This window comes from Pectinophora gossypiella, chromosome 23, assembly GCF_024362695.1.
Source record: "Pectinophora gossypiella chromosome 23, ilPecGoss1.1, whole genome shotgun sequence".
In the NCBI taxonomy this organism is placed as follows: domain Eukaryota; kingdom Metazoa; phylum Arthropoda; class Insecta; order Lepidoptera; family Gelechiidae; genus Pectinophora; species Pectinophora gossypiella.
In genome coordinates, this window is record NC_065426.1 from 7,825,502 (window position 1) to 7,840,969 (window position 15,468).

At 39.0% G+C, this 15,468-nt stretch overlaps 2 protein-coding genes across 5 annotated transcripts in view; one reads left to right on the forward strand and one right to left on the reverse strand.

Moving 5' to 3' along the window:
• LOC126377543 (uncharacterized) overlaps positions 1–15,468 on the reverse strand; it is a 394,831-nt gene that overhangs the window by 70,456 nt on the left and 308,907 nt on the right. The gene's annotated exons all lie outside the window — the stretch shown is intronic.
• The window catches only part of LOC126377515 (multiple C2 and transmembrane domain-containing protein), an 81,927-nt gene continuing 77,082 nt past the window's right edge, over positions 10,624–15,468 (forward strand). Inside the window, exon 1 of one of the 3 annotated variants that reach the window (XM_050025270.1) lies at positions 10,624–10,745. In XM_050025270.1, coding sequence (XP_049881227.1) covers positions 10,715–10,745 — 31 coding nt within the window. In that variant the 5' untranslated portion in view covers positions 10,624–10,714. The remainder of the gene's footprint in view (positions 10,746–15,468) is intronic. The other 2 variants (XM_050025269.1, XM_050025271.1) reach the window with 2 other exon arrangements.

Sequence of the window (15,468 nt, forward strand, 5' to 3'; positions counted from 1 at the left end):
CTGTCGCACTATCATATTTGACATTTAATGAGACTTACGGTTTCATTTGTCAAAAAAGTGAATGTGGCATGGTTTCAAAGTGTATACATATTAGTACTCGTGACCGTACCCTGCGCGGGCAATTACTGTGAGATCAAATATTCGAATCCGATGAATGAACATCGGCGTTCAATTTCAAATTTCGAACATATAAACTAAAAAAAATAAAAACTACGGTCCGCGCGCAGTCTTCACGATTCAAGTCTAAACTGTGTTCGAGGCGAGTCGAGGTTCCTTATTCTATGACACTACTAATACCGCTACATCGTATACTATTTATACTAGGTTATATAGTGGGTTTATTGAATTGTATCGAATCAATTTGAATTTACTACAAGTTAAATTGCTGTGACCTCGATAACGACGGGGTTGCGAACAAAAACGCTTTTGTGTCATAGACTTTTTGAGTGACACTTAATTAAAAAGCGATTATTAAACTGATGGAAATAAAGTCTCAAAGAAAAATAAGTTTAAAAATAAAAGTATATTTAAATTTAATGGACAATCTTTCTGTTCCCTAGTAAGGTGTGAGACGAAAAGGGTTGATCTTCTATCGTGTTGGTTGTGAAGTGGAAGTGGATGACCAACCTCAACAACCCTGGTGTCAGGGTTATTACTGAACCGCTCCCCATTGGTCCGGCCAAATATATATACGTATAAACTGCCTATATACGTCCCACTGCTGGGCACAGGCCTCCCCTCAATGAACCGGAGGGGGTATGGAGCATACTCCACCACGCTGCTCCACTGCGGGTTGGTGGACGTGTTTTTACGGCTAATAGCCGGGATCAACGGCTTAACGTGCCTTCCGAAGCACGGAATCATCTTACTTTTTTTCGGACAATCAGGTGATTCAAGCCTGAAAAGTCTTTACCAAACAAATGACAGTCTCACAAAGTGATTTCGACAATGTCACCATCGGGAATCGAACCCGGACCTCCAGATCGTGTGCCTAACGCTCTAACCACTAGACCACGGAGGCTGTTAGCTAATGCCAAATGGCTAATGCCATTTAAAGCAAATCTACAATACGTCGCGTCAAAAAAAAGCTTTTCATTCGGCTGAGTACTGATGTTACTACTTCCAATCTTCTATCGTGTGCGTTGTGATGTGGATTACCAATCTCATCAACCCTGGTGTCAGGGTTACTATTGAGCCGCCAAAGGCCCCTGACATGGCTCATGTAACGACTACTAACTTACATTAGTAAGTAGTAACCGGGACCAACGGTTGAACGTGTCTTTCGAAGCACGGATGATCTTACTTTCGGGCTATCGGGTGATCAGCTTGTGATTTTCGTGATGTCCCCACAGGGATTTGAACCCGGGCCCTCCGGATCGTGAGCCCAACGCTCAACCACTGGCCGTCGGGTGATCACCTGCAATGTCTTTATCAACCTAGGGATCACAAAGGGTTCAGATCCCGGTGGGGACACATCACGAAAATCACTTTGTGATCCCTAGTTTGGTTAGGACATTGCAGACTGATCACTCGATTGTCCGAAAGTACGATGATCCGGGTAGGTAGGTGGTATCTATCACAGTCTCTGAGGCATTGTCTACTTGGCTGGACAAATAAGGACGTCACTGTATTACTCATGCTGAAACATTGGGCATTGATCTTTTGCCAAGACCCCGGCCTACTGAGGCGATAATAAAAAAACAAAGACAGATAATAACACCTCCCCCGGGTTAGACAGAGACGAAAAGAGGTTAAGATGCTGCGCTGTTGTCATGCGGTACATGAAATCAGGACGAATGTTAATAAAAAAATAAAACGTTAACATAACATACGCGGCTATTTTAAAAGGGTTTTCTAAATGTCTGCCTTAAATTGACGTGTGTTCCATATTTTTTTTGCCTGTCGATTACCCGTCCCTTTCCTTTACGACCTCCGTAGTTCAGTAGTTTGAGCGTTCGGCTCAGGATTGAGATCAGGAGGTCCCGGGTTTGAATCCCGGTGGGGACATATCACGAAAATCACTTTGTGATTCTTGTTTGGTTAGGACATCACAGGCTGATCACCTGATTGTCCGAAAGTAAAAAGATCTGTGCTTCGGAAGGCACGTTAAGCCGTTGGTACCGGTTATTATTTACTGATGTAAGTTCGTAGTTGTTACATGATCCATGTCAAGGGTCTTTGACGGCTCAGTAATAACCCTGAAATCAGGGTTGACGGTGTTGGTAATTCACCTCTCAACCCACACGATATACGAAGTAGGAAAACGACTTAATTTTCCGAATTATTTATGCCTTCGTAACATCAATTGATGGTAATCTCTGCTTAATGATGATGTTGATTTAGTGAACGGGGTTGTTGACTTGTTGAATAAATAACAACTATTGATTAACTTAAGAATATATTGCTGTGGCAATGAGGGTTCCCGACGACCCGATTACTCTAGCCATAGAGGCAGCCAATCAGCTCGCGACACCAAACACTTCAGGCCCCAGAACGGCTTAACATGGCCTCCGAAGCCCGGAATTATATTACTTTTTCGGACAATCAAGTGATTCAAGCCTGAAAAGTCCTTACCGAACCACACACCACTAACTACTTACCTAATCTAAAGATTGAAAATATCCAAAATTTATTACAAAAGCTCCTGCTTGGCTGACCTTCCAACTCGCGAAGGGAAAACCAGCCCAATACAAGTTAGGTCACATACCTCCGAAACTCGGATAAGTAGGTATATGGGTTTCTTGACGATGTTTTCCTTCACGTCATAATCATTTATGATTATGGTCCAAACCTGAATACTTAAGTATATATAATACTTAAGTAAGTAAACATCTTTGGATATGATACATTTCAAAGATAGGGGAAAGATTTTTTTTAATCTTCTTCTATCGTGTGGGTTGTGAGGTGGAGTACCAACCTCATCAACCCTGGTGTCAGGGTTACTATTGAGCCGCCAAAGGCCCCTGACATGGCTCATGTAACGACTACTTACTTACATCAGTAAGTAGAAAGAAAAAGAAAAAAAAAGATTAAAAAAAGAAAGTTTTTTTTTAAATGTGACTTAAGTACTAGATTTGCTGCAAATGGCCACCACGAAGTCCACGCTCCTTTTATTTTGTTTTTTCGTCCTCCAATATAACGTGAAACGAAATTGAATTCACAAAATATCAAGTAGGGGAAGGCTGGGCAAAGTGAATACCCCGGGCAAAGCGAATACTCTCCACTACTCCTAAAATATTAGATGTTAATTCAACACACCACTACTGTTACGTCGGGCCATCTTGGATTAATACGCGGCAAACATAGAAGCGAGAGGCCGCGTCATGTCCCATCCGCGGAGTGGAGATTTGTGTTTTCGTAAATAAAAGATTGATTTTACGCGGTAAGTACATTGATTAATTCTCCTATATTACTAGTTCTTGATTCTTAGGAATGTCTTAATTCAGTAGCATACCAAAGTAGGTTTTTATGGTATAATTAACAGAAAGTCAGAATTATTCGTTTTTGCATGAAATGTGTTAACCTCAAAATTTACCTAGTGGGGCAAAGTGAGTAGGGCAAAGTGGATACCATATCCACTGATGACTTATTATGTAAAAAGGTCTTTTACTAGTTTCAGTTGATGAATAAATATAAAAAAACTGTTTTCACCGAAGATTAAGAAAATATATATAAAAGAAGACGGTAAACTAATTGAAAATTGGATTCGATGTGACATTTGTCAACAATGGTGTCACGAAAATTGTTCTGTTTTTGATGGCACATAAGGGTATACCTGTGACAATTGTCAATCTTAATTTTATAATTTTATGGTCAATAAAAGTTATTTGTTTCAGTTAATCAAAGTTATTTCTATATTTTCAGAGTCTGATTAGGGGTATTCACTTTGCCCAAGTACTGTATCCGCTTTACCCGGGGTACCGGGCAAAGCGAATACAATCGTACTTTTTTTATTTGAACTGCAGTTGATTATTGTTTAAATATTCTTGGTTACTGAAGTTCGTATTTGTAAGAGCAATAAATAAAGATTGATTTGTGATAATTATTTTGTTTTTGTATTGTAAACCTTTTCTGCTATAACCTTAAATACCTTAAGGTATCCACTATGCCCGGCCTTCCCCTAGGTAAAATCCGAATCCGTCAAAATCCGTAAACGTATCGAAAATCCTTTTTATTTATTCCGACCCAAACCGCATCACTTTATATATAGCAACCTACAGAAACCATTCCCTTACCTGAATAACCTCTCAAGAACATCCGCCTCTTTTGAAAGAGGACCAGTTTTCCAAGACCCGTAGTGTTGAAAGAAAATAAGTTTTTTTTAATGAATAGACTTTAAAAGATTTTTTTTATGCACTCACCCTAGGGGCCACTCACAAAGTCCCAGACTTGGACGAATCACACTTTTTCGAATTAGTTTTCTCTTTTTGAATATACTTTTCTCTCTTTTTTTCTTACCTTTTTCTCTTTTTGAAGAGATGGCGTGACGACTTGGACGCTTGCCGAAGGGACTGGCCGGAGCACGCACAGGATCGCGAAAAATGGAAAGAGGAAGGGGAGGCCTTTGCCCAGCAGTGGGATCTTGTAGACTAGATTAGATTAGAATATAGTTTATCTGCGTTTTGAATATAGGTACTTCTTTCGTCTATACATATTTATATTATAAAGCTAAGTACCAAGGCGGTATAATATTATTAGGTACTTTAGGTTCGACTAACCTCATGACTATATCTCAATTGGGGTAGTCAGAGGTACATCATGAACTGAGTACCCACAAATCACCGAACTCTTTACTTTATTAACTAGAATCTCACCTGGTAGAGTGTGTTTCTAAAGGACATGAAGAAGTATTTGACTCACATTGGAAATCATTTTATCGACGTAATTATCAATGTAAAATGTACTTGACGATAAGAACATAACATAAGCTAGCTACTATATCGCAATTGGGGTAGTCAGAGGTGCATGTACATCCATCGCAAAATGAACTAAGTACCCAAGCTTCACCGAGCTTTCTGTTAGACCAACGTGATAGGTGGTGAGCCGTATCCTCTAGCCAAAGAGGCGGCCAATCAGCTCGCGACACTAAACACTTCAGAACCCCGATACCGACCCTCATTCAGCGCTTATCGCTATCGACCCACTAAGGTCGATTAATTCTTTTAAATATTCTTCCTCTCAGACGACGCCCTTAGCCGAGGTTCGTGCCCAACTGGGCACCCTCAGGTCTGTTGTCTTAAATTTTATATCGGATGAGAGCCCTCACCGCTCTTCATTTGTCTGGCCAAGTAGTTATGCCATCTGCGGCAAATCTATCTACAATAAGTTACGTCATAAAAATAGGTGAGCCATATCGCCGTTAGGAATGGTCGAGGCAACTGTGTTAGTGAAATGTTTTTTTAATATATAAACTCATTGATACAAGTCTCGTTTCTAACGACTTTTGTCTGAAGACCCTTAAATGACTGCGGGTTTGTTTCTGTACTTAAACAGGCGTGTCACTTCCCAGGGTACGAAAAGGAGTAAAAGTCCAATCAGTTTCTTGCAAAGTAATAAATTAACTCTTTGCACTTAAGACCTCCTGGTTACGTGTTGTTTCTGTAGTAATAGACCAAAACCATCAACAAAAACGTAAATTTTATAATTATGACAACTAATGATTCATAATTTCATCACACTTTATAAATAATTCGCTGGGCTCAGTGACTGCACTTTTGCTCTTTGATTGAACAAGTTATATTGGCAAAGTAGGAACGATAAAGTTTTGTCGTTTTGCGGAATCTGGTCACGAAACGATGTATTAGTCTCCAAACTGTCCAATTTAAAACGACAATGGCTTATTCTATGAATAGAAGCTACGAGGTCGAGCTTAGTGGGTAGTGGTAGAGACTATTTATGAAAATTCACACACATTAATATTTTATCCTCGACCACATTGTCACTTTCCATTGGGTGAGATCGTGATCAAATGCTTGCCTATCTTCCATAAAAATAAATTCGTAATATCAAAAAAGTTTATAAAAATCATCATTTCCGTTTTTACCTAACCTGAAGATTTAACAGCTCCGGTTTTTTTACAGAAGCGACTGCCTGTCTTACCTTCCAACCCGCGAAGGGAAATCCAGCCCAAATACAGTTTAAGTCACAAACCTCCGAAATTCATTTCTCGGGTATGTGGGTTTCCTCACGACGTTTTCCTTTCCCGCTGAGCACGTGATAATCATTTATGACTCGAATATTAATTCGAAAAACGGTTTCGAAAATAATAGGTACTTACCTGCAATCTTATAGTGAGAGTTAAGCATTCTTTCAACTGGGTTACCACGGCTCAAAAAATTTATAAAAATGAAGAAGTTAATTGATAGGCTGATTCCTTGATACTATAAGGTTCATCATGTCCATCATAGGACTTTGAAAAGGCGTGTATATATCCCCTTCTATCTTGGGGGGATGGTTTATCCTAATAAAAAAAAAAAGATTATGTGGATTGCTTCAAGTAACACAAACAGTGGATGTAAATTGTCTTTGATTATTTGTAGGTCCGGTCACCCCATTCATTTATAACAAACATCATAGAAGGAAAAATTAAAGGGAAGAGAGGAAGGGGTAGACCTAGGAGAACGCTTATGAAACAAATAAAAGAGAAGGTGCAGGTCGTGTCGTATCAGGAGGTGAAGGATTTGGCGGGAAGAAGAGAGGAATGGCGATTACTCCACCGACCAGAGCGCAGCTCTTAAATAAAGAGAGAGGTCACCCCATAAGGGATTAGGGACAATAATAAAAAGCAAAAAAAAAATACGATAAAGTTTCCTTCCAGACCGACAGAATCCGCGTCGGAATCCAAATAGTTTTATTTGTACCGCCAACTTTTCCATTTAGACCGATATTGGATTTCCTATACATAAATGGAGTTACAGTTATCTGTATTGGGGTGATCCTTATATTTATGGATATTTGTCAAGACGAATATTGATAAAAATATACAGATAAAACACGTATTCGCGAAGGAAAACATCGTAAGAAAACCCACATTCCCGAGAAATGCATTTTCGGAGGTATGTGACTTAAACTGTATTGGGCTGGGTTTACCTTCGCGATTTGAAAGGTCAGACAGGCTGTCGCTTCTGTAAAAAAACTGGACCTGTCAAATCTTCAGGTCAGGTAAGCGGACGCCGTGGAAAACGGGATAATGCTAGGGAGATGATGAGTAATGTGTCCGGTGTAGACAAAATGAATAAAACTTTATGATTAATGCATGTTTCTTCAACTGTGCTAATAGCGGTACTCAGTGGTACTCACGTAAATTGCCAACAACACGTGACGTCGCGTGGAATTGTGTACTGGCTGTTTCTAGTACTCACCTTCTAGGTCATCTAGTTATTTGCTGGTCCGCACTCACTGAAATAGTATGTTTTTGTATACGTTACAACTGATTACCGAACTATGTTTAAGTTAATGTCTAAAAAACATTTATTTATTCATAAAATCATAACAAACTTCGTTCAAGACTCGCAACCTCCCTTTGGATGGTACAATCGGTGAATAACAAAATAAAAACCGACTTGAAACTCGCAAAAAGAAAAAAATGCATGCAAAATTTTAGTGTGTGTGTGTGTGTGTGTGTGCGTGCGTGTGTGTGTGTCTGTGTCTGTGTAGAAAATCTTCAGGTTAGGTAAGCGGACCCTGTGAAAACACAAGATTATTTTCACAGGGTCATTTTCACACACCTCAACTAACTATTAGGGTTAGTAAAGTTATCTAACTATGATGATGATGATATAAGTAGGAGTAAAGTGCTGGTTAGTAAAGTTATCTAACTATGATGATGATATAAGTAGGAGTAAAGTGCTGGTTAGTAAAGTTATCTAACTATGATGATGATGATATAAGTAGGAGTAAAGTGCTGGTGCTAGCTAGATTATTTTCACAGGGTCATTTTCACACACCTCAACTAACTATTAAGGTTAGTAAAGTTATCTAACTATGATGATGATGATATAAGTAGGAGTAAAGTGCTGGTGCTAGCTTCTATAATAGACTGGAACCATACCGGTCATCATCATCATCTCCCTAGCATCATTCCATTTTTCACGGGGTCCACTTATTTAAACTGAAGGTTTGACTGGTCCGGTTTTTTACAGAACTAAGCGACTGCCTGTCTGACCTTACTGTCTGACCATCATATTATATTTTATTTTAAAGTAGGCTTGCGTTCACAGTCTCACTTGATGGGAAGTTACGATGTGGCCTAAGGTGGTACGTCACTAACCTGTATACCTATCCGTACATAGTAGAATGACGTACTTATATAAAACTGAATCTTTTTTATTATTGTTATTAAGTAAAAGATTTGTGTGAGTTTGACCAGGATCTCGCCAGGTGATGAGCAGTCAATGGTGAGCAGTGATGTGGTCTAAGGTCTAAGAAGGAACACGCAAACTGATATAAGTAGTGCTTATTCACTCTTGCCCTGAACATCCTCAAATTGTATGAATGGGAGAACAATATCTCAGTAAAGTTGTCTGTTAACATTTTGTGGTTTTGCGTATTCCGCTATTTACGGTTTGTAGATAGGCGTGTTGAATATTACATCGGATGGTAGAATTTGGTGGAGAAATCGTTTAGGAAAGGTTCCATTAAAGGGTAAATTGGTTTTTAGGCCCGAGCAAAATTTGTTCGCTCCGGCTTAGCGATAAAAGCAGTGGTATTTGCCTATTTTTAAAACCCATCAAGTTCTTAATACATTCTTATTTGCGTTATTATTAGGGTAGAAGGCTTGTTATTGGCATTTCATATCTTATTTAGTTACTGGTGCTAATTCCTGTAGACACCGTAAGTTGTATCATTTTCTTATCCGCTGAAAAAGAAAGGGACAGGCATAAAATTTGTGGAACACACGTCAGTTTTGGACAGAAATCTAAAACAACCCTCTAAAAATTTTACATTTGCCATTATTGGCAAATTTTAATCTATGACAGTTGGGCTATCCCAAGATTAAAATTACCTATTTGATTCGCACGGGTTATTAATTCATTCAATCATTCATTTAAAATTAGCATATGTTAATCATCTGTCTCTTTCCTTTTCGGCGGATAAGAAAATGACAGGTATAACTTAAAATAAAATTAGGAGGTGTCTGCAGGAATCAGGGCCACTTTGTCGATAAGGCTTGTTCTATGCACATTATTCTGGCGGGCAGGCGTATTATTTTATAAGTAAGTGAATCTTTGACTACTTATATGAACGTCTTGAGCAGAAAAACAGGCCTTAGGGTATCCAGTTGAGCGCGAACCTCGGCTCGGGGCGTTGTCTGAGAAAATAATATTTGAAAGATTCTATCTATCCTAGAAGCGCTGAAAGAGGGAAATCGTGGACCACTCCAGCGGGGTGGTACTGAGGTCCTGTTTGAACAGAATCTAAGTTGAAAGTAGGAACCTACGGCATTTAATGGCTTCTCCTGATACACTAAAGTAAGTACCTAGTGCTTACCTATAGTCCGTAGACTAAACGTATGCTAAGCCTTTTAAAACCTTCCTCTAAGTCTTCGTAAGAGTGAAGGCGATAAGTTGCAATTGCAAGGAGAATGTTTCATTGTTCTACCTGTTTTTGCTACTATATCTACACTTTGTATTGCTCACGCTGTATGTGGCCATTTTAACCCCCCCCCCCCCCAGGGGGTTTAAAAAGGCCACGTCGAAGCAATTCATCTAAGAAAGCAATATTTAAATTTGACATTCACGCATGTAAAAATAAGTACGCAATGCCAACAAATGTCAAATAACAATATTGCTTTCTTAGATGAATTTGCTTTGATGTGGCCTTTTTAACCCCCCCCCCCCCGTGGTAAGTGGACTTTGTGAAAAACAGACTAATGCTAAGGAGGTGATAAATACTTATCACTGCTGAGCACAGGCCTAGAGGATATTTTGGCTTAGCAAGCCAAGTAGGACTATTTAGCTATTTTTTGTCGCAGGAAGTTACCCAGTAGGCTTGAAATAAAGATATCGACAAAATCTCCTTTGGCACGAGGCCAATGTTCACAAGTGCCGACAAACATGTACCTAAGTTGTGCGCTTGCCTAAAACTGTTTTTAACTTTTTACATGAAAATCTACTTATCGCCGTTAACATTCATTTTGTCAAGTGACACACATAAAAATAGAACCATGCTGCTTTTTTCTCAACTAACGCTCGAAATTATTCCTCTGTGAACTCGTTAGTCGTAATAAATATAAATAAGTTAATACAACATAAAATAGAAAATAACATCATACACTGATAATTGAAATTGGTTTGGTTGTTGACATTGGTTTTTGTAATTGTTTTTAGTGTTGTGTTTATATGTACAATAAAGCGTTTTTGTATTATATTGATGTATAATAATAAATATGTTACCTAAGTACTAATTTAGTGGATATCATAAATTAAAAATAACATAATACATCCAACCGACTTTTCGAACACTATAGTAACATAATAAACATCAATGTATCGAAGAGTTTAGTTTAGTTGTAAGTACTTACTTTAGTTTCGTGTGGCATATAAAAAATGACTTGGTTTAGAAATTTGAGAAATATTATTTTCGTTTGTTGCAGGTGCAATCTCGAGTTAAGAGGTTAGCCTGCACGCATTCATCCCGCACGCGTTGGCTTCAGAACGCGTGCTCAATGATCGCGTGCGTGCGCTGCGACAGCTGACAAGAGCTGAAACACATCATGTCTACCAAGAAACATTCGCCGCAACCAAGTATGATTATAAACATTATAACCTTAGCTTAAACCCTTTTTTCTTCTCTTTTTTAGCTTTTTTTTGTTATTAATTAGACATCTACTTCCTTTATATTGTAACAAACATCATGAGCTTTCTGTTAGACCAACGTGATGGTTAGTGAGCCGTGTTACCCTTTATAATGGTGGACCTACATAGCTCAGGAGAAGCGTGGGTACTCAGTTCACCTTACGATGGAAATACAGTTGGGAAAAAGTCATACACTTATGTTATGTCATAATTAATCAGTTGATATACGCCCCGACACACTGCTTGGCTTGCTTACAATGTCCTAACCAAACAAAGGACAGTCTCACAAAGTGGTTTCGACGATGTCCTCATCGGAAATTGAACCCCGTTACAACTTGTAACAAACGTAGCGATTTTCATTAGGTAACAAGTGAAGCTCTTTGGTAAAGTTTGTTTGTCTGTTTCTACAGTGGAATTGGTTCACTGGAAGCGAATAAAAAATATAAAACGCAATCAGCAAGGAGCAGGAAAGAATAAAAGTACATTTATGAACTCCATTGTAACCAAAGGTTCATGTTTGACTGTACTACTACTTTTTAAAAACAGGCTCATGTATACAAAATGAGAATCTAGATTTTTTACATACAATGGAACACCTACACTACTGTTTATAAAGGAAAATACAACAAAGAACTCTGCAGGAAAAGAGAAAGCGCAATATTTAAAAAAAAAAAGAATTGCCTTTGTCAGACCAATGCATTTCAGATACATACGTCAACACATCTATTCTTACACGAAAGCATAGTATAAACAATAATGCACGAAAGCGTGCTAAGATATGCGTGTCACGAGATCGCGTGTGGGATAAACGCATGCTTACGGCATAACGACAGGGAATTCAACGAAGGGACTTTAAAAACATGTTTTTATGCAGTGTTTTACCCACTTTGCATGCATAATAGGTTTTTTTTACAATGCACTTTATTGCCTGCATATTAGTATAATAGAGGTTAGTATATTTTTGAAACTAATTATAGTCTTTCTTCTACCTGTGGCTTATATTTCGTAAACAAATTGCTCTATCATTAAAAAACGTACGCCACTGAAATTCTATAAAGAATAATGTACTTAGTTACTTAAAACCCACCGCGCGCGCGCCCAACATTTGCCCAAGGTTTTGGGCGTTGCGCCCATGGGGTCCAGAAGCATATCAGTTTTTAAAGACGATTTCAACTCGCCCTAGAACTTCCGACCCTAGAGCTGTCAGTTATTTTGCCCCCAGAGGGTCAGTTTGGCGGTACAGAGAGGCAAAGTGGCCAGTATCCTGGGGACTTTGCCTCGATTTGGTGAGCTGGAGGACATTTTTTGAACAACATACCTACACATTATTATAAAATTTGTTTTATAATAATGTGTATTATGTTGTTACAATTGTAGTTGAATGGAATGTATTTGGTATTTAAAATAATTTTTCGTTTCATTCCTTTGGGTCCAAGGCTCAACTTTATTAATTAACATAAGCCCGAGGCTTAACTGAATAATCCCTAGCTTAAGTACACTTTTTCAGGTAAAACAAACAAATTAGGTTAAAACGGTAGAACATTGTCCTCATACAAAATTAATTTGTTTTAGTGACCTCAAAAAAGCCTACAAGCCACCCTGTTTTTTTACTCTCATACCACGGGGGAAACATTGAATATACATAAACTCACGCCCGTGATCCCTAAAGGGATAGGCTGAGTTAAAAGCAATCACAGGGAAGAATGGAATGTGTCAGGTGATCAAACCCACGAGGTTAATTAAAACAAAATATTTTTTGAAAGAAAACAAAAGCTTTTTTTTATTTTTAAATTATAATAACAGAGTTTCAAACAAAATATCAAATACGGTGTCTCATAAAGCGGAGTAGGTTTTTCTGTACAGTCATGAACTCATGAGTAATATCATATTACCCACTTAAGAACCCTATCGCACTATCATATTTGACATTAAATGAGACTTACGGTTTAATTTGTCAAAATGGTTAATGGGACATGGTTTCAAAGTGTATATTAGTACACGTGACCGTATACACTTGTAAATAAAAACAGACCAGACGTGTTGTTTGTCTGTCCCCATTAATTCCTTAGGGTATAATAAGTTCACGTTTATAATGCGTGTTGGATTGTAATTTACTATGAGTAGGTACTTACAGTATATTTTTTCTGTTTCTGTATGTAAATTCCGTGTTTGACCACGCTCACGATCTGAAGGTCCGGGTTCGATTTCCGAGGGGGACATTGTCCAAAATCACTTTGTGAGACTGTTCTTTGCTTGGCTAGGACGTTTCAGGCTGAATCATCTGGTTGTCCGATAAAGTAAGATGATTAATACTAAGATTAGGTATAATAATATGTTAGTAATAAACAATGATGATGTTTTGTTTTTTCCTGTTTGTGCAATAAAGTATTTGTTATGTTATGTTGTTATGTTATGATGATGATGATTATGTAAGCAATAAGTATATTAGCTTAACAATATTTTCCATTCATCTAACGAAGGAGTGTTCTATGCAATGGTTCCGCAGCTGGGAGTAGGGTCCTTGAGAGAGTGACACATTGACGATGACTGGACAGTTTCATTTGAAAGCAACAGAGTGGCGACACAAGGGCTACTCTAATAGCACTATACTAAATTAACATTATAAGTAATTATTATTTGTATGTCATTTCCATATCTCGGGCCCATGGAGTCCCGGACTTTTGGAAGGTGTGCGTGGGGTCGAAGCCAACACGTAGAGGCCCCTTATTATTATTATTTATTTACATTTCACAACTTTACAGAGCAGAAGCGCCAATGCGCCATGAAACTTACATTAAACAATAATATAATTAAGTAGATATATGAAACTTAGATGTAAACAATCATCATTATCAGCCCATTAACGTCCCCACTGCTGGGGCACAGGCCTTTTCTATGGATGGATAGGGAGATGGGGCCTTAAACCATCACGCGGGCCCAGTGTGGATTGATTGTTATTAACGACTGTTAATGCAGCCGGGACCAACGGCTTAACGGCCTTCCGAAGCACGGAGGAGCTCGAGCTGAATTTTTTTTTTTGTGGTCACCCATCCTATGACCGGCATTTGCGAAAGTTGCTTAACTTCAACAATCGCAGACCGAGCGCGTTTATCGCTGCGCCACCGAGCTCCTCAAAACACTCTGTTAATTTAGTGTCGAATAAACGAAAAAGTTATATGCTAAATAAACTGGTGAACGTTATACTAAGAGCTTAGGTGCTTATTACTTTAACACATACACGCCTATTTCCCACCGGGGTAAGCAGAGACTATTAGAATTCTTATTACTTTAACTGACTTACTTTTATGTAAAGCGCGTTTTTTTTACGTTGATCTAGACATGGATTCGAAAATCATTGGTTTAGGTCCGTGCTGGGATTCAAACCTGCGATCTCAAAGTGAGAGACAAGCGTTCTTCCAACTAGGCCACCACGGCTCGGGGCTCGAAGTAAATTAAGTTGTCCTATACTAAAATTGTTGTTTAACGACTTTACGCCCTGCTAAATTTATTTCGCAACAGAAGTTATAAATCACAACTTTCTTCGCTTGAGTGTAATAATACCCGATAGGCGTGTCGTAAAACCCGACAGAGGGATTGTGTCCTTTCTGACATGATGGATTATTAGGACACCTGAGGTGAAATGGCGACCAACAGTGCGGTCAGGCTATTAACAAAATAACGGCCTCCGTGGTCCAGTGGTTGAGCGTACTTTGTGATCCCTTGTTTGGCCAAAAGTAAGATGATCCGTGCTTCGGAAGGCACGTTAAGCCGCTGGTCCCCGTTACTACTTACTAATGTAAGTAAGTAGTCGTTACATGAGTCAATTCTTTCAAATATTTTCCCTCTCAGACGATGCCCTGAGCTGAGGTTCGCGCCCAACTGGGCACCCTCAGGCCTGTTGTCTTAAACGTTGTACCAGGTGAGAGTCTTCAGCGCTCCCCATTTGTCCGGCCAAGTAGTTAATGCCATCTGCGGCAAATCTACAATAAATCACGTAAAAAAAACTAGGTTTGTTGCGCTGTGTTCTTTCCTAGTGAGATAGGGCTCTTATATGGGGCGATGGTCACCATTATAGTTTACCATACAGTCATGAGCAATATCAGGTATCCACTTTAGAACCCCGTCGCACTATCATATTTGACATTTAATGAGACTTTCGGTTTAATTTGTCCAAAAAGTTAATGTGACATGGTTTCAAAGTGTAAATTAGTACTCGTGATTAGATCCTTGAGTCCGCAACTCACTAACGTATTCACTTGTAAATAAAAACAGACCAGACGTGTTGTTTGTCTGTCCCCATTAATTCCTTAGGGTATAATAAGTTCACGTTTTAATGCGTGTTGGATTGTAATTTACTATGAGTAGGTACTTACTGTAATTTTTCTGTTTTATGTAAATTCCGTGTTTGACCACGCTCACGATCTGAAGGTCCGGGTTCGATTTCCGACGGGGACACTGTCCAAAATCACTTTGTGAGACTGTTCTTTGTGTCCGATAAAGTAAGATGATTCCGTGCTTCGGCAGGCACGTTAAGCGTCCCGGGCAGTAGCCCAAATGCGTCGACCAACCCGCACTGGACCAGCGTGATGGAGTTCCCCCCTTCAGGTTGATTGAGGGGAGTCCTGTGGAAGCCAATCGAATTTCATAGTCTCTGCTAACCCCGGTGGGAAAT